We start from the raw sequence: 18,015 nt of genomic DNA, 5'->3' as shown, positions 1-18,015 counted from the left end.
TTCCAATGGTAGGGCAGTGGACCAGGACACACAGGGCTGGGTCCCTGGCCCACCTCTCACTTGCCGTGTGACCTTGGGCAATTCCCTAACCTTTCTGAGCCTTAGTCTCAAATGGGACAATCCTCCCCGAGCTATGAGGATCATCTGCTACTGCCCAGGAGTGAGCCCCAAATACTCCAAAGTGGCTTAGGTTCTGTGGGGCTTTGGCGGGGGGGTGGGGTCCCCATGAACCCCTTGGTATGTTACACTAACTTGAGTGCAGCTATGGCTCTGTGTGTTGGGACCCATAGGTCTGTGTTGCTATGGGTCCTGATCTCTTCTCAGATTCTTCAACCTGATAAAAATTAAGAACTGCTATTCTCTATAAGAGGAGCAGAGATGCCTGCACAGGACCCACGAACTGACCGTTGCGGCTGTTCTGCTTGATGGTGTTGGCGGACAGCTGGATCGAGTTCTCGCTCGGGTACTCCTGGGGGAACACCAGCTCCTGCACTTGGCCCTCTGTGTTCAGAACTGTGACCTCTAGGACTGTGGGGACAGGGAATGGCAGGGCACACATGGTTGGGGTCTGTCCATAGTCCAGGGGCCTGGGCTACATGGTCCCCAGCCCGGGCAGGCCCCCCTGTTCAATATTTGTGTCCAGACCTGCCCCACCATAACTGTGGCACTCACCCACATTCTGCTTGGCGGCCAGGAAGCGGGCAGGTTCCCTGACATTGTCAGCCAGCAGGAAGGCACCCTCCTCTAGCACGTCCAGGAGCATGGTGGCCGTGTGCACCTGCTCTGTGGCATTCATGTCCTTCCAGGACTCAAGAGCCTCCGGCCGCAGCAGGTTGTCCACTGTCTCCACCACAGCCTGCAAGGTTGGGGGGCAGTGCTGTGATTGCCCCTAATCCTCCAGTTCCTCATGCTGGGGTCTGTGTCCCGTCCTAACCTCCACTCCCAGTGCGATGCCCCTTGGCCGACAGAAGCCCCTGGGCCTCACCTTGATGTAGTCCTTGCAGGTTCTCTCCCGCTTGTGCATCTACAGGAAGAGATGGAGGTGCTGTCAGGCCTGGCCTCCCAGCCCCACTCCTCCAACCCCGACACTCATGTTTGGGCCTTGGGGAGCTTGCTCTTCTGCCTCTGCTACTGACCTGGGGCTAGGCCATGAGCAAGAGCCACTCCTAAGGGATCTCCCACCCCCAGGACCATGCAGGGCAGCCCATAAGGGAGACCTAGTAGGCCTGGGGTCCGTCCTTCCTCTCTGATCACCATGGGTGGCAGCTCTGTGGTACCAGGCTAGATATTTCCTAAGTGCCCAGGGCAGTGCCCCCTGCCCCCTTGGCCCTGCTGCCAGGCCCCACCTTGTTGTAGTTCTTGCCAGCTGACTCGCGCTCGATGGGCCGCAGGGCCTGCAGCTGGGCATCCAGGATGTCCAGCAGTTGCTCCATCAGCTTCACAGAGGAGGACACGTCACCCGCATAGATGGAGCCCCGGGTGTGGCGGGCCAGCTCGCTGGCAATATTGGCTGCATTCTCCCCGCTCTTGATCTGCGTGAGGCGGGAGTGTCAGCCCCTGCGCTCTGTCAGGGACCATCTGGCTTCCCACGCAGTCCCTCCTCACAGACCCAGCCTGCTGAGCCCCTCTCATCCCTCTCTCTGCTGCCCCTTCTCCCTGTCTGCCCTCTCCCTCCCCATCTCTCTCTGCTCCCTCTGTAGGCTCAGGAGTGGACCCCACAGTCCTGCCTCCCAGAACTGCTGGCCCCTGTTTGTCTCGCCAGTTGTTCACTGTCCCCGCTGTGCCCAAGGCCTGCTGTGTGAGCACACGGCCTGCCTAGGAGGGGCAGCTGCTGCTGGTACCTTCTGGGCCACCTGGTTGACCCAGGGGGAGGTGCAGTTGCTGAGGTCAGGGCCCCGGGGGTTCCAGAGCCCCAGGGCTGGTAGACACTGGAAGGAGGCAATTCCTGTAAGGACAGACGGACAGAAACAGAGAAGGGAGCCACAGGGAAGGAGAGGAGAATGGGCCAAAGCAGGGAGAAAGGAGATGACAAAGAGGGATGAGTGGGTGAGGGGAACACGGAAGACCAGATATGAAGTGAGCCAGACAGTCAAGAGAAGTGTCACTCTAAGGTGACATAAGGCACCCCTACTTCCCCTCCCTCTTGGCTCCCCTTCCATCTTTGCCTACCATGTTTGGAACCTTCTACCAAGGCCCATCTCGGAAGCCCCACCACTTCCCCCATGAAGCCTCTTCTGATCCTCCCCTCAGATCCCTGGAGTGTGTGGGCCCGGCCCCACCCTCTCGTCACTTCATCTGCTCTCTGTCTTGTCACCAGCTGCTCCTGGGCCTGTTCCATTTCAGCCTAAGCCCAGGACCCAAGTCATCTCCCATGGGCTCCCTGCAGGGTCCGCCCAAGGTTCTGCATACAGCAGGTGCTTAGTATTGTAGGCAGGGGACAGGGTGGAGAGGGGGCAGTGTCTGAGCTGCTGCTGTGTTCTAGGAGCTCTCTGGGGCTCTGAGGCTCCAGCTGCAGACATCAGATGTGACCCCGCATAAAGCCCACATTGGCAAGAGATGGACAAGGTAAGTACATCTATGCTAAGCTGAGCGATTGGGCATGTCCCCTGTCCCTTCCCTGGCCAGACCAGCAGTAGCCATTCCCCAAGCCAGCTGCGGTGGAGGTAACTTTGGCTTCAGTACTCACCTCGAGTCCCCTTGGGGCAGGGCCTCTCCACCAGCATGCCCTGCTGGGTAGCTGGCCACTGGACCCGCCGCACCTCTCGAGGTTCACAGAAGAGCTCTGGGGACACATGCAGATTGGGGGCTGGAGGCCGCCGGGTGCTGGGGGCTGGGGCAGTGGCTGGAGGTAGGTCAGGTCCCAGCTGGTTGATTGCACCCACGGGGTGTGTGGTGAGAGGCGCCCGGCGGAGTGGGGTGGTGGCTGCGGGTGAGGCCGTGCTGGTCAGGGGTGTGGGCCGGGCAGTGGTGGTTGTGCTGAGCGGTGGGGAAGTGGCTGGGCCTAGAAGGGAGAGAGGATACGAGATAGGGTTACTCCCCTGCTTGAGGCGCTGCCGTAGTGTGTCTGGGCACGCAGTCCCTGGCATCTTAGCGTCTCTGTCGCCTACTCAAGTAAAAAGATACCCTGGTCTGCACTGGGTCTGGGATACCTCCCTTGGCCTCTCTGCCCACAGAGGGCCCTTGTACCCCTGGGACCATCTAAAGCATCAAAAGGTGGTAAATTTACTCATTCATACTCTTGAGATCTGAGAAAGCAACCACAGAGGCCAGGAAGGAGGTGTCTGGGTGCTGCTGAACACAGCCACCTCCCATCTGCATTCCACCCTCTGGTCTCTCTTACCTGGCCACGTCCCTCTGGGGAACCTCAGTTCCTCCTTTTGGGTTAGACCCAGCTCCCTGGAGCTGAGGGGCTGCTCTGAGCTGGATTAGGGCAGCTGAGGGGGCAAAACAAGACTGTAGAGGGACCCCCCCCCACCAGTTCTAGTCAACATCAGCAGCTCAGCTTTGTTCTGTTTTACTTATGTTGGGCTTCCACTCAAGGTTTTGGTTGAAGGGGTTCCAGGGCTCAAAGTGTACAGGTCTCTGGGAGACATAGTGCAGCTTAAGTAGGAGCCCAGAGTCCTGGATCCAAATCCTCAAATAAGTAAGCTAATTCCCCAGCCATCCAGTGCTGGGTTTCCTCATCTGTAAAACGGGGACAATAACACCCCTGCCCCTGTCTCATGGAAGATCAGAGGAGTCAACTGTGAAGCCTTTAGAACAGCCTCTGTCATATTGCCATTATGTGACTGACCTCCATCCAGGGCCTCCCCAAACCCACCTCCAGAGGTCAGAGTGCACTCCTCACCCTGGGACCAAGGTTGGGGGTGGGGTGTTGGAAGCAAACTGGAGCAGTCCTCACCAGCACTGGGGTCAGGTGGCCCGAACTCCAGGCTATAGCGCACCACGAAGTAGTTGTTCCAGACATAGAGCTGGTTGTCGCGGGGGTTATAGTCGACAGAAGAGACGAACTGGTAGGGGTTGGGGAAGGCCAGGCTGACGGGCTCCTCACGGTTGGCGTTGGTGTTGAAGGCATAGTCCACGCGGTTGCCGGCCGCCTCGCTGTCATCGTCCACGTACACGGAGCGCAGCACATAGAGGACGCCGCACACCATGAAGGCGTTGGACGCCGAGCGCTTGTCGTAGCCGGTCTCCCATGTGCCCTCGAAGCGCAGCGTGTAGGGGTTGAGCTGGCTCACCACCAGCCGCCCGTTGTTGCCCTCGGTAGCGTAGATGACCCACAGCCCGTTCTCATCCACGGCCAGGTCAATGTCAGTCTTGCCCCCCCAGCGGTAGGGGGAGGTATCATGGTAATTGGCCGTGTTGATGACCGTCTCTCCACTCTTGATGCGCGTGCGCAGATCGTACTTGACGATATTGCGCGTGCGTTCCTTGTTGTAGAAGACCGCCCCGTCATAGACCACAAAGCCCGTGCCATCCACGCGGTTGGGCAGGCGGTAGGTGGTAGTGTGGCGCGCCGCCACGTAGTCCTCCCATGAGGCGTACTCGGTCAGCGTGTCCGTGCGGTAGGGGATCCAGGGCATGACGTAGATGCGGTCGCCCGCTTGCAGTGGGTCTTTGCACCATGCTCCAGACTGGTGCTCCGACTCGTGCGTTGAGGTGGGCTCCAGCACTTTCTGCAGGGTCCCTGGGCACACGAAGACTGGGCCAGGCGGGTGGGCGGGGCGGACATGGGGAGAGGAGGAGCAGAGGCGAGGGAGGGGGAGAGAGAGAGGCAAGTTGGTCACGAGGCCAGAGGGGAGCCAAGCTGTCCCCTCCTGCTGCTGCAGTCACGGTTGCTTGGTAGGGCTGGTGATGGGAAGGGGGTTTCCGGGCTGGGACCCCTGCCCCGCCCAGCTGCCCCTCTCCCTGGAGATGTCAACCCTGGAGGCCATTAAGAGCAGGGTTAGTGGTGGGAGGTGGTGCCCCTCTTTCCTTCCCTGGCTGCTAGAGACCCCACAGGCTGGGGATAAGGGGTTTGGCAAGAGCCATCCCAGAGACGTTCTCATGTGCCTAAAGCGGGGGGGGGTGGGGGGGTGGAAAAGATTTCCTCACTGCAGCCACTGGTGACTTTGAGGTTCCAGGGACTCAGAGCCCTGCCCCTTCACCATCGTCTGCGCCCCCTATGGAAGAGCTAGGGTCAAGGGTCCCATCCTTCACCAACCACACCAGGACAAATTTTTTTTTTTTTAAACTCCATTTTCTTCCTCCTGCAAAAATTGCAAGGTAGAATGATGTTTCCGTACCCATTGTGGGTGGGCTTCAGGAGTGCACTCCTATTCCAGGGTGGGAGAGGCACCCCCACACCCAGTAGCCATGAAATCAGTAGCTGAGGAAGGGTTTTTGGAAAAGTCTGGCCCCTCCTGAGGGTGCCCAGCCCTGCCCCCAGCCGGCAAGGTCTCTCATGGGGTTTATTCAGCAGCAGACACTGACACTGGTGCACAGGGGTTGGGGGGAGGACATGGGGAGGGGTAGGACTCCCAGGAGAGTTGGGGAGGGGGAAGGAGAGCTGTGTGGAGGGAAGAGACAAGGTGGGGGAGGGGGCCTCCTCGAGGTCCTGGCTCCAAGGGAGTCACGCTGGAGAGCACCTGGGAAGAAAGGGTTAGTGCTGGCGAGGAGAGAGGGGGGTGAGCAGAGAATTCACTCCAAGGCCCAGGCCCGACTGAGGGTCCCTTGGGGGGGCAGTCCCAGGTCCAGCTCACAGGGGGCAAGGGAGGGAACCAGGTGCTAGGATAAAGACCCAGCCCGCCCCCAACAGGCCCCCCCCACCTCCCCTGTCCCGACCCCGATTTACCTGCAACCATCCCCGGCTCGGGAGGAGGGACCAAGGCAGCGCTGATGTCAGAAAGGTGGGGGGCCCCCGCCCCACCCCCCCATTCCCTGAAAAGGAGGAAAACCTCAACTGCATCTCGTTGGCCGCCAATGGCCTGCCCACCCTTGCCCAGTCACGTCCCAGTGCCACCTATTCCTGGCCTCCCCTTACTGACCCAGTGGGGGTCTGGACTTTCAGTCAGTGTGACCAGGCTCCCCTGTTCCTCCCACGGTGGTGGCATCCATCCATCCAGGATGGCTGGGGCCTCCCTCTCACCTCCCTGCTAGCAGAACCCACGGACAGGCCAGGGTGAGAGTCTGCAGTGAATTCTCTGCTCCTGCTTGGCCTGTCATCAAAGCAGCTGGCACCAAGGGGATAGCGAGGGCCAGGACTTGGCACCGACTTGGGGGGCGGGCAGCCCCAGTGGCTAGCGGGGCCAGGGCAGGATCCGCTCCTCACTCCCTCACTTTCAGCCTCACTCTTCAGCAGGCTTAGGTGGGTGGGTGGGGATACCCAGCCCTCCCTTCACAGCATAAGGGACAGTTTGACCCCAGGGTCTCCAGGCACAAAGCAGCCAGGGGCATGCCCTGTTTTAGGAAGAATAGGGGAGCCTGGGGCACAGAGGTGGGCAGGAACCAGAAGGATCCTGGCCTGAGCTCTGGGGCTCCACCATCTCACTGTCCCCAGTGCCGTGAAGGGTTGACCTGCACCTTCCGTCCAGCACACCTGGCCTCTGCCCTTTCCTCCTGTGCCTGGGTCTCCCCTCTCCCCAAGCCGAGTCCCCCTGCCAGCTTTGTGACGCCTGAGCAGATGTGTTTGTGTGTGTAAGGGGGGCAGTGGGAGGTCTCAGAACCTGGCCTGGTTGGAAGGGCATGGAGGAGGAAAATGTGGTTAGAGGTTACCCTAGGGAAAGGGGAGAAGGTGAGGAAGGGTCTGCTTGGGGCCTTAGCCAGCAAGGACCCCTCCCCAGCACCAAGCTCCCAATACTTCCTGTTCCCTCCCACCCACCCCTTGAAGAGAAAAGATCCCAGGCTGCCGTATCCAAACCACCACCGGGCCTGCAAGAAGAGTGTCTGGTGCTGGGTGGGAGAGACTCCAGGAGAGAGAGAGGTGGGGAGAGTGGAGGGGTGCAGTGAGGGGCAGGGTGGTGGGCTGGCTGCCCAGGCATCTATGAGATGGGGGAGGGGAAAGGGGGAGGGGAGCAGCTCGGAGGGACCCCGCCCCACCTCCCTCAAAGGGGATGCTCCATAGACCACCGTAATTTCAAGGCAAAAGTGATCCTGAAAGGTCATCTCTTCCAGTCCTGCCCCATGCCTCAAAACTGTCAATTTCCCAAAACTTTCAGGGGAGGAAGTGACCATCCCCAACATCCAAGTCCTCCAAGCCTTTGGGCTGCAGCCCCGCACACCACGGGGGGCTTCCCTCCTCTGCTGAAGGTTTAACCTGCGGCAGCAAGAAATTACGGTGCTCATGGAAGTCCCCAGACCCAGCCTGTACCTCCCCCGCCCCCCTCTCCCTGGTCCTCTAACCACAACAGCCCAGAAGAAACCCTGACTGCAGCTTCGCAAGTATTTCAGAACCAGAGAAAATGCTCCCCCGCCCGTCGCTCCCCCCACCGTGAGGCCCGCCCCCGCCCCCTTGCCCTGATTTGGCAGGCTGCCCTCCCAGGGCTGGGGACAGCTTACACCCCTCCCCAGGGCTGGGCCCCCAGCTGGTGGAGGACAGGGGTTGGGGGTGGGGGAAACTGGTGCTCCGTGCTCCAAAACAGCTCTGGGCCTTGGAAACGCCAAACCAGAAGGAACTTAAGCCACCAGGAGCCAGAGAGAGAGAGAGAGAGAGGAGGAATCTGCTCCCCAAAAGGAAAACAAAGGTGTCCCCTCCACCCTGCCTCCCCGGAACCAGACACATGTTACAAAAGTTGGGGCAGGAAGAAGAGAGGAGAGAGACGGCTCACCCAGTGCCCTCTGCCCCCAAATGGGAGCCAGGGAAGGGGGTCCCTCCCTCCCCACCCGCCCTGGATGCTTACACACTTCTCCTGAAGGAGGCAAAAGAAGTATGAGAGAAGGCCAGGTCCCCCCCCCCCCCCCCGCAAGGGCGAGGGACTAGGAATGAGGAGGGACAGGGAGAGAGAAAGAGAGAGAGAGACAGAAAGTCCTGCCCGAGCTCAGAGAAGAGCTTCCTCAGGTGTCTGGAGGGTGGAGTTGCCTGGCCGCACCAGGGCTGGCCCCACTGGGGGGGGACAGCAGGGTAGGGGATAGCGACTGGACCAAGTTAGGGGTGGGGAGAAGAAGGGGCCGGAGGGGAGGGCGGGTCACATAAGTATGGTACAGGTAAAACAAAGTCTGAGTTAGGGGTTAGCATTGGTAACAGTGCGTTTACCTTTCTGCTCCACTTCTACTTTAAGCATCGGAAGAGAGAGAGAAAACAAATTGAAAAAAAAATGTGCAAGAAAAAAAGAGAAAAAAAAAGATTAAATTGCTTTTGTTTCTTTTCTGGCAACACGCCCCCTTTTCCTTTCTTTCCTCACTCCTGGTTCCCCACACCCCGAAGGTAGCATCAGCCCCCACCCCCAGGTCCTTTCCTCTAGGGAGGGTGTCGGGGAGACAGTCACAGGGAGGGGGAGACACATGGGAGGACAGAGACCAAGAGAGACACAGGGTGGTGGGGAGAGGGAGGTTGGGGTGTGCAGGCAGGTGGACAGAGCCCTCATAGTGGAAGGGGCACCCTCAGTGCAGCAGGGGCTGAGGAGAGGGGAGCCCCAGCTGGGAGGCGGCTCTGCTTAGTGGGGGCACCAGGGAGGGATGGGGGGGTGGAGGAACCATTTGGATCCCCTCAGCCCTGCCTGCTGCCCTCCTAGAACCAGGGACCCAGGGGAGGGGGTTCAGTGCCTCCTGGGGCCTGGTAACGCCAGCTTCGAGAGCACACTGAACTACTCCCCTTTCTGCGCTGGCCTTGCAAGAGTCCAGCTGAGTTTCCCCAAACCCCCAGAACCCAAAAAAAGCCAACACAGAGAGAGGGTGGCAGCGTCAGACACGGAATGACGGAGAGGCAGACAGGCAGCGCCCCCTGGGCCTCAAAAGAGCCCGGTGGGGGAGACAGAGGCAGAGAGGGAAGAGGCTGGGGTAGGGGACATCACAGATGGGGCAGGACAGCAGATGGGGGCACAGACACGCTCCCACGCTCCCCCGGGGCAAGCCCGAGGCTTAGTTTCTCTGCCCAGCTTCCCCCCTGGGGGCCCAGGAGCTGGGAGTTCCCAGCCCGCTGCTGGGGTGGGCTGGGGTGGGCGGGCGGCACCTGGGGGAGGAAGGGGGCACGGTTAGACTGTGCTCAGCTGCAAGGCAAATCCAGCGTTAGTCGGGCCTGTCCGGTGTGTGTGGTGGGGGGGTGGTCCCACACACCCACAGCTCCCTTCCCACGGCAGCCCCTGCACCCACCCCTGACCAGCACTGGGGTCACCCCAGCCTCTGAAGCCCAGGGCAAGATGGCTGCCCAGGCTGCTCCCCCTCCAGGCTCTGTGTCCCTGGCCCCTCAGGAACCTCTGACCAGGGCCTTGCTCTCTGGAGGGGCAGTGTTTGGCTTCCTTCCCAGCGCCTCATCCAGGGCCTGGTACACAGGAGGTGCTCAGCGAAACGTTTGGGGCCCCTGTTCTGTGGTGTGGCTTCCATCACCTTTGTAACTTCAACCCTCTTCTTCTGGGACCAGGAGCTAGCTCAGACACCCTAACACATCCTCCGTGTATGTGACAGTGTGTATGTGTGTCCCCTGTCTCCCCAGGGCTCAGGGTAGCTCTCTTCCACCAGACTGGGGGCTGTGCATCCCCTGGACTGTCCTGCCCTCCATCCCCTGAGCCCTCCTAGTCTCTGTGGGCCATGACCGCCAGCCCACACTAGGAGGTTCAGCTCCAGAAGCTTTCTAAGCTCCTCTCCTCCCCACAGCCTCTAACTTTCCTGCTTCTTTACCTGCATGGTAGCCACTTGCTTTGGACGCCACTTGGACCAGGGGACTTTTTTCCTGCCCTTTATCTTACCTGCCTCGGGAGAAATTGGGTGCGTCATCTGTTACTAGTTTTATTTTGATTACCAATAGCAATGATAATAATTGGTAAAAATCATGACTGCCAAGTGCTGTGCTTACTAGGTGCCAGGACCACTCTAGGCACCTCCTGGGCAGCCTTTCGAGAATCTTGTCTATAGGTGAAGAAGCAGGATCAGTGAAGTGAAGCGACAAGGCCGAGGCCACACAGCTGGCAAAGGCGGGCACTGCTCCCTTCACACCTGTGGCTGAGTGCACACAAGGGGCTTTCATCCACATTCTCTGAACTCTTTCCCAGGGAAGGCATCTGATTCCCTCCCACCATCACAGAGAAAGGTATAGGCTCAGCCGGATGGAAAGGGCACCCAAACCATTACTGAGCACATCCTGAACCAGGCTTGGGTCTGGGCGCTGGGGGGTGAAGAGGAGGCTCTGCCCTGGGCTAGGCGCTTCACACACACGACCTCCTAGACTCTTGCCTCTTCCTGCAGCGGTGCAGAGAAATGAAGTCATTTGCTCAAGTTTAAGAGCCAGAAAATCTAAGAGCTGGGGCCGAGCCTTGAACCCAGCCTGATTCTTCCACTGTGCTAAGCTCCCCAACTCCTGCCCCGCTTCCCTGCTGCCCCAGCCACGGGGGTGGGCAGTGTCCCCAGTGCTGTGGGGAGGCTTCAAGAATCAGATGGGCGGCCCCCTCAGGAAGTGGTTGGAGGTCTTGGTCGCTGAAAGGAAAGGGTGAGGAGTAAAAGAAGGTTATGGAAGCACATAAGAGATCCTGTCTCCCCCAACACGTCCATGGTCACCTGCGCGGAGAAATCAAAGGTTGTGGGGGAAGGCAGGGGTGGGAGGGGAGAGGAGGGAGAGTCACAGGGCCTCTTGCTCCCCCGCCCCTGCCCCCCACACTCAGACACCCTTGTGGCCCTGCCTCCTCCCCCCTCTGCCTGGAGGCCCTACCTCCAGGTTGGCTAGGAAGCTGGGGGGTGGAGAGGAGGGAATGGATGAGGGGAAAGGGAGGGAGGAGTGAGGGCCGGAAAGAAGGGCTGTGTTAAGGGTTGGGTGCTGAGGAGGAGAGACCCTGTCACTGTTTGCTCCCCTTGGCCAGGTGCAAGAATGGTAGGCCCCTGGCTCTCCGGATCACCTTCCTCAGGCTTCCTGGGTGCCACCCTTAGCCCAACATGGTGGCACTTCCTTTGCAGACAGGAAGTACTGCCGTGGTAATGGGCAAACAGCCGGGAGTTAGAATCTGTGGAAGATGCCCCTAGCCCTTCACACCAGACCTGCCACTAGGCCTCAGAGGCTGGTCCACCGCTCTGTGGGTATAGAGTTCAGCTTCCAGGACTGGGAAGGGGCAGGAGTAGGGGCATGTGAGGGGTGAGGGGGACAAGAGAAAGGAAAGGGAGCTGAGAGGAAGTGGGGTGAGTGAGAGGGGAGAGCAGGCGTGTACGTGGGGGTCAGGAAGGGCAGGGATGTGAGAAGAGGAAGGTGGCAGAGGGGTTAGAGGGCGTCAAGGTCCAGGGAGAGGAGAGAAAGATGTAAGTGTGTCAAGTGGAGGACTTGGCCGTGGCCTTGAAGTGTGTAAATAAGCCAAGCGCGTGTGAAGACGCAGGGTGAGCAGGCCAGGGTGACAAGGGATGGAGAAGGTGCCCTGTGGATGGGGACAGTCTTTGGGGGTGGGAGTGGGGCAGCACCGGGTGGACAAGGGTGTCTGGGAGAAGAGAATGTGTAAGGGAGGGAGCAGGCCCAGCCGTCCCCTGTGCCTTGCCGCCCCCCTCCTTGGCCGTGTGTGTGTGTGTGTGTGTGTGTGTGTGTGTGTGTGTGTGTGTTTTCAAGGTGTCTCCTCCTCACTTGCTTCTGGGAGGGGGAAGGGCCCGTGTCCGCATGAGGAACAAGATGACTCACTGTAGGGGACACAGTCGTACTGCACCTCCAGGTACTTGTAGGTCCCAGGACAGGGGTCAGGAAAGGCGTCGGAGCCGGCAACCACCACGCACTGGGTGCGGTTATTACACCTGTGGAGGAGAGACAGGGAGCTGGGAAAAGACAGGCCTGGAGCTGGGGGGGCAACTCCAGGGTCAGGAAAGGAATGGACACCCCCAAAATTGAGAAGGAACATGGAGATCACACCAGGGGCCTTGTGTGGGTGTTGTTTTCTGTTCCCTGCCTGCTCTCTATTACCAGACAGGATTCTTCTGTTTCCAGCCTTGGCACGGCATGAAGTTCAGGGTGGGGCCAGAGGTGTCGCCCCAGAAACTGCTTCCCATAAGCTGCTTCCTCAGCTACCCTTCCTTCATCACTTTCATCCTATCTGAGTGTCACCAGTGCCATTACGTCCTTGTGATTTTTCCTCAGTTGACCGTAAAACCCCTCCTTTGTTCATGGAAGAGTAAGATGTGAAGCTACACATGCGAGCTGGTGTCTTTGCAAACATGCTATTGATGAAAGGCTCACGGTGTTTGCCTGTGTTCCCTTCAGACCTCATCTTGACATGCCCCACCCTCTGGACAGCGCTGCTGTGAGGCTCTGCATCCTCCATTCCCCACGGGGACACCCTCGAATCCCTGTCAACTTCTCAGGAAGCTGGCTAACACATAAAGGAAGGCCTTCTTCTTCTTCTTCCTTTAAAAAATTTTTTTTTGTGTGGGTAGGGAATTTGGTTGGTTGGTTGGTTTGTTTAAAGGAGGTACTGGGGATTGAACCCAGGACCTCATGCGTGCTACCCATGCACTCTACCACTGAGCTATACCCTCCCTGCAAGAGAGGCCTTCTTACTGATAACAAAAAGATGTTTCTTCTCTGCTGTTTCCATGATCAAGGTCTGTTTCCTGGAGCAGGCTGGGCAGGAAAGCAACCTGACTAGGGGTGTGTAGGAAGCAGTTTGGGGGAGCTTCCCAACAGCTACAGGGCAGAAGGGGCTGCTGTGTCTTCTCTTCAATCCTGTCCTTAACCAGTGAGTACTTAACTCATACCCACTCATCTCAACCCCTTCTTTAAAAATATAACACTGACCTCAGAAGGTTAAACAAAGAGATAGTTACCTATGACCCAACCATGACATCCCTAGTTATAGTCCCCAAAGCACTGAAAACAGGTGCTCAAAATGACTTTTCATAGCAGCATCATTCACACAATCACCAAAAGGAGCAGACAACCCAGATGTCCATTGATGGATGAGTAGATAAACAAAACACAGGACATCCACGCAACGGAATATTATTTGGCCATAAAAAGGAAGCAAGCTCTAACACAACGTGGCTGAGCCTTGAAAACATCACACTCAGTGAAAGAAGCCAGACACAAAGGCCACATGTTTCATGATTCTATTTATATGAAATGTCCAAAACAGGCAAGTCCAGAGAAAGAAAGTAGATTAGTGGTTGCCAGGGACTAGGGGTGGGGGGGGTGGCCAATGGAATGGGGAGTGATGGCTGAGGGCAACAGAGTTTCCTTTTGAGGTGATGAAAATGTTCTGGAAGGTTGCACAACATTGTGAACATAACTAACGCCACTGAATTGTTCACTTTAAAACACTGGATTTTATGTTATGTGAATTTCACCCTAACTTAAGGATGAAAACAAAGCCCAAACCACAAAAACTCTGGCCTTTTAGCAGGAGATGGCATGTCCCAGCCTCCGCTGAAGCTGGAAGGGCACTTAGATTGAGTTCTGGCCTGGGAGGTCGGAGTGGGAGTTACGTGGCTTTTAAGAGGGGGGTGGGGGCTGTGCTGCTGAGACTGACAGAAGTGTGAGCTGAGGGTCTCTTCAACTCTGATCTTGTGGAAGTCTCTGTATTTATTCTGGGGTGTCTCTGAGTAGTGGAGCTGCACCCTTAACTAATATAAAGAGCCTCTGGGTTTAAGACAGGGGTGCAGCAGCCCATCACGTTCCCTCAGCCCTCGACAGTGACCATATTGCTCAGTGTCCCCCCTCTGGAACTCAGAACCCAGGCGCATCAGGACTGAGCCAGTCGCTGTGCTGGGCACTTGGGGAGACCACGGACTGTGAGGCCCGTGCTGACCAAAGCGGCCAGGGAGAACCTGGAAAGGCAGGAGGGAGGCGGAAAAGATTCTGGTCTGGGACTGTCCCTGCAAGGGTGGTGGGAGACAGGAAGTGGGGAAGAGGGACAAGACTGCTGGAGGGCAATGGACGTCTGAGAGAGGAACGGTGGGAGGGAGGCGATGAGGCGGCTCTGGCCCACCCATTTGAGCCACCTGACCATGCCCACGCCTGCCCAAAACTCTTGGGAAGCTTTCACTGACCCCACCAAGTGACATAGCCTAGAATCCCCAAGGAGCTGCAGAGCTGGACCCAGGCCTCCTTCCCCTTTCCACCTCTATGCTCAGGGTCCTGGAGTGAACCTGGAACTCTCTCAGGCATTTGGCAAAACTTCAGGGAGCACCTGCGGTGTAGCTGGCTGTGGACATAGCAGTGACAGACAAAACTCCCTTTCCCTGTGGGGCTGACAGCCCAGTGAAGGAGGACATAAAATAGACGTGATAAAGAGGCAAATATCCAACAGAACTGTGCGTGGAAGTCAGGACCAGGAGAGAGAATGCAGGGAAGAGGCTGGGAAGTGGGGGGCTGTGATGTTACAAGGTGGTCAGGCAGTCCTCACTGAGAGGTTAGGTAAAAAGAAATCCCTCAGTAAGGGGAGGGAGGAGCCAGGCGGGTGTTGGGGAACAGCATTCCAGGCAGGGGGAACAGCCGGTGCAAAGGCCTAGAGGGAGCCCTTGGTGGAAGATGCCTGACGTGTGTCAGGTAACTGAAGCCCATTGAGTGAGGAGGAGCGTGAGGAGGTGAGAGCCGGGAGAGGATAGGGCAGAGTGTGCAGGGTTTTGTGGGCCTGGGGGAGGACTCAGGCTTCTGCTCTGAGTGAGGTGGGAGCCTAGGAGGGCTCTGGGGTGAGGAGGGCCCTGACTTGGTGCTCACAGGCGCCCTCTGGTGGCTATGAGGGGAACAGACCATAGCAGGCAAGACAGGGCAAGGAGACGGGGCGGAAGATACTGCAGCAGCCTGGGGGGCTTGGCAGTGGAAGCAGTGGTCAAATCTGGGTATAACTTGCAGGAAGAGCTGACCAGCTCCAGGTGGTCTGGCTGTGAGAGAGGCTTCTGCAGCTTTGCACACGCAGTGCCTCTGCCTGGCATCCCCCTTACAGACACGCAGAGAAGCAGTCTCACACCGCCTCGCTCCCTCACGTTCTCACGCGTTCTCTCAGACACCCAAAAGCACATACACTTCTGTCACCTGTGTTCAGATGTGACCGCCTCAGGGAAGTCTGACCAGACGTCCAGGCTGTCCCTTCAGCTCCCATGACACCTCACTCTGTCCTGCCATGGCTTTTACTCTGCAAGCCCCCAGTTAATCTTGGCGTGAGCTTCTGGAGGAGATGGGCTCTTGGTGGGGGCGGGGGGTACAGGCTGAGAGGTGATAGGCTGGTGAGGGGATGAGCAGGGTCCTACCTGCTGTTTGCACAGGACCCAGCACCTAGTGGTTGCTCAGGAAACACACGCTGAATGCGTAAAAGGAAGACTGAAGGTGAACGAGGTGCGCTGGCCAGGGGGTCACGTGGAGGACATGTACTTTACTCAGGGACCCCAGGGACTGCTGCCACCCCTTCTCCTGGGAGACCCGCGGGGTGGGGCCCCTCACCTCTGCGACATGATCTTGAAGGCGTCCGGCAGGTAGCACTGCACGTTCTCCATCTGGAAAGGGTCGGCGTCGCAGATCTTGTCATCGGTGCGGCCATAGTTGGCGTTCTCCACCATGATGACGTCGCTGCCTGGGCACCGCAGCTCGATGGGGTAGCCTTCACATGCCAGCTCCCGGCGCATCAGCCCGAACGGGAGCCCGGCCCGGCTCAGGCCTGAGGGCAGGAGAGGAGGGAGTCACACCTGGGCTGGGAGGGGAGGGAAGACCCTGCCAAAGAAGGGCCACCTCCAGCCTGACTGTATCACGATGCGAGCTATATGAATTTCAGCTTATTCATCTGCAAAATGGGCTTCTAAGGGTGCCCACCTGTGTAGTAAGGCCATTAGCTGGGCCCAAAGAGAGTATGGCCCAGGCCTCAGCTCCTGGGAGGTGCTGCCTAAGCCCCTGGAGTGTCTTTGCTTACCTGGGGGCTTTGAGCCATGCTGGACAGTGTGTTACAGGTTGAATTCTGTCTTCCCTCCCTCTCAAAATTCATATGCTGAAACCAAGTTCCAACCCCTAGAACCTCAGAACACGACTGCATTTGGTGATAGGGTCTTTACAGAGGTAATCAGATTAAAATGAGGCCATTAAGGTGGGCCCTAATCCAATATGAACGGTGTCCTTGGAAACAGAGGAAATTTGGACCCTGAGGGACGCCCAGTAGGAAGACATGCAGAGACAGGGAGAAGACAGCCGCCGACAAACCAAGGAGAGGGGCCTGGAACAGACCGTTCCCTTGTGGTCCTCGGAAGGAACCGAGCCTGCTGACACCCTGACCTTGGACTTCTAGCCTCTAGAACGGGGACAGAATACTTTTCTGTTGCTTAAGTCCCCAGCTCTGTGGTACTTTGTTACAGGAGCCCTAGGAAACCCATACAGTAACAGCGTGGTTTCTGCTGGCTTCTGGAGGGGCTGGAGACCGAGGCCACCCCGTGGGTGGACAGCCCGGTCTACGTGACTGAGCCCCAGTGAAGACTCTAGACACCAAGGCTCAGGGGAGCTTCCCGAATTAGCAGGCAGTACAACGTGCACGCTGTCACTTGTCGCTGCCAGGAGAGTTCCCGCTGTCCGCGACTGCACTGAGGGGGAACAAGCAGAAGCCCTGTGCGTGGAACTTTCCTGGATGCTGCCCCATGTGCCTTTTCTCTTGGCTGATCTTAATCTGTGTCTGTTCACCGCCATAAACTGTAACCACGAGTATAATGGTGTTTCTGAATTCTGTGAATCCCTGAGGCGAATCATCAAATCTGAGGGTGGTCTGGGGGATCCCCAAACTTGCAACTGATATCAGAAGGGAGGGTAGCCTGGGGCCCTTCCCCAACTTCACACTGCCCCATGCAAGGAGCAGAGGGGGCAGAGGGGATGCGCTCATGTTCTAGAAGAAACCACAGAGCATGGCATTGCCACTTCCCAGCTGAAAGGCCAGGTGTGTCCTTTGGGCCAGGGCTTCTCACGCATGGTGTGGCCTGGAAATCAGCAGTATCAGCATCCCGTTCAGAATGCAGATTCTGTGTCCCCTGACCCAGGCCTGCTGACTCAGCATCTGGGGGATGAAACCAGGAACCTTCAACGCGCCCACCAGCAATTCTGCTACATGCTCTAGTTTGGACGGCCACTGCCGGAACCTCACCAGGCCTCAGTTTCCAGATCTATAAAACGGATCACCACAGCCCAGTGCTGTCCTAAGAGGATGCTGTGCTAGAAAAATCGTTTTTTAATTTATTTTATTTTTTAAGACTTTTTTGGGGGGGGAGATAAGGCGATTTTTAAAAAAGTTATGTATTTACTTATTTTAATGGAGGTGCTGGGGATTGAACCCATGACCTTGTGCATGCTAAGCACATGCTCTACCAGAGCTATAACTTCCCCATAGAAAATGATCTGAAGGAGGTATGGTGCCATGCACAGTGAGGGCGCCACAGGGAGGGGCCTCCTTGCTTTCACCTGGAAAACCTCCCACAGTTGCCCTGACAATGAAAGAACATGCTATGGGCATGCCCAGTTCTCCAAGGGGTTGCACTGTGACATGTCAGTTCCCATCCTGTGCCATTCAGGGACTGAGAACTTGGATTCAGGAGCCAGGTGGCCGGGCTTTAAATCCCAGCTGGGCCACTCCCTGGCTGATAGCCTTGTCCAGTCACTGATCAACTCTGGGCCCATTTCCTTCCCTAAGGAGCTGACAACTCCTACCTCGTAGACCCAAGCAGAGGGTGCAGTGCACCCAGTACATAGTGAGGCAATAGGCCGCTAATTACTGTTATCATTAAGAGTATTAAGGCAGCTAGTCTCTGTCGGACAGGGCCGGCTCAGTCCATGCCTGCAGGGCGGCCACCTTCTTAGACACTGTTCCCAGCCAGACCTTGCAGGATGCCAGAGGGGAGTGGGGGTGCAGAGTGGCCCTGAGGCACCATTGTAGGGACTGTCACTTGCAGATGAAGAAAAGGTAC

At 57.7% G+C, this 18,015-nt stretch overlaps 1 protein-coding gene across 5 annotated transcripts in view; it reads right to left on the bottom strand.

Annotated features, from left to right (window-relative positions):
* The window catches only part of ADGRL1 (adhesion G protein-coupled receptor L1), a 43,335-nt gene that overhangs the window by 9,676 nt on the left and 15,644 nt on the right, over positions 1–18,015 (bottom strand). For 3 of the 5 annotated variants that reach the window (XM_032465448.1, XM_032465449.1, XM_032465446.1), the window contains exons 3-12: positions 15,527–15,740; positions 11,780–11,889; positions 8,231–8,245; positions 3,902–4,702; positions 2,687–3,001; positions 1,842–1,945; positions 1,347–1,532; positions 986–1,024; positions 673–856; positions 406–528 (exon numbers count right to left, since the gene is read on the bottom strand). In XM_032465448.1, the coding sequence (XP_032321339.1) occupies positions 406–528; positions 673–856; positions 986–1,024; positions 1,347–1,532; positions 1,842–1,945; positions 2,687–3,001; positions 3,902–4,702; positions 8,231–8,245; positions 11,780–11,889; positions 15,527–15,740 (2,091 nt within the window). Of the gene's footprint in view, positions 1–405; positions 529–672; positions 857–985; positions 1,025–1,346; positions 1,533–1,841; positions 1,946–2,686; positions 3,002–3,901; positions 4,703–5,833; positions 5,920–8,230; positions 8,246–11,779; positions 11,890–15,526; positions 15,741–18,015 lie in introns of those variants that run through there. The other 2 variants (XM_032465447.1, XM_032465450.1) reach the window with 2 other exon arrangements.

Source organism: Camelus ferus, chromosome 22 (genome assembly GCF_009834535.1).
Source record: "Camelus ferus isolate YT-003-E chromosome 22, BCGSAC_Cfer_1.0, whole genome shotgun sequence".
In the NCBI taxonomy this organism is placed as follows: domain Eukaryota; kingdom Metazoa; phylum Chordata; class Mammalia; order Artiodactyla; family Camelidae; genus Camelus; species Camelus ferus.
The sequence above is the reverse complement of the archived record's forward strand: the minus strand, read 5'-3'. Positions and strand labels throughout refer to the sequence as shown.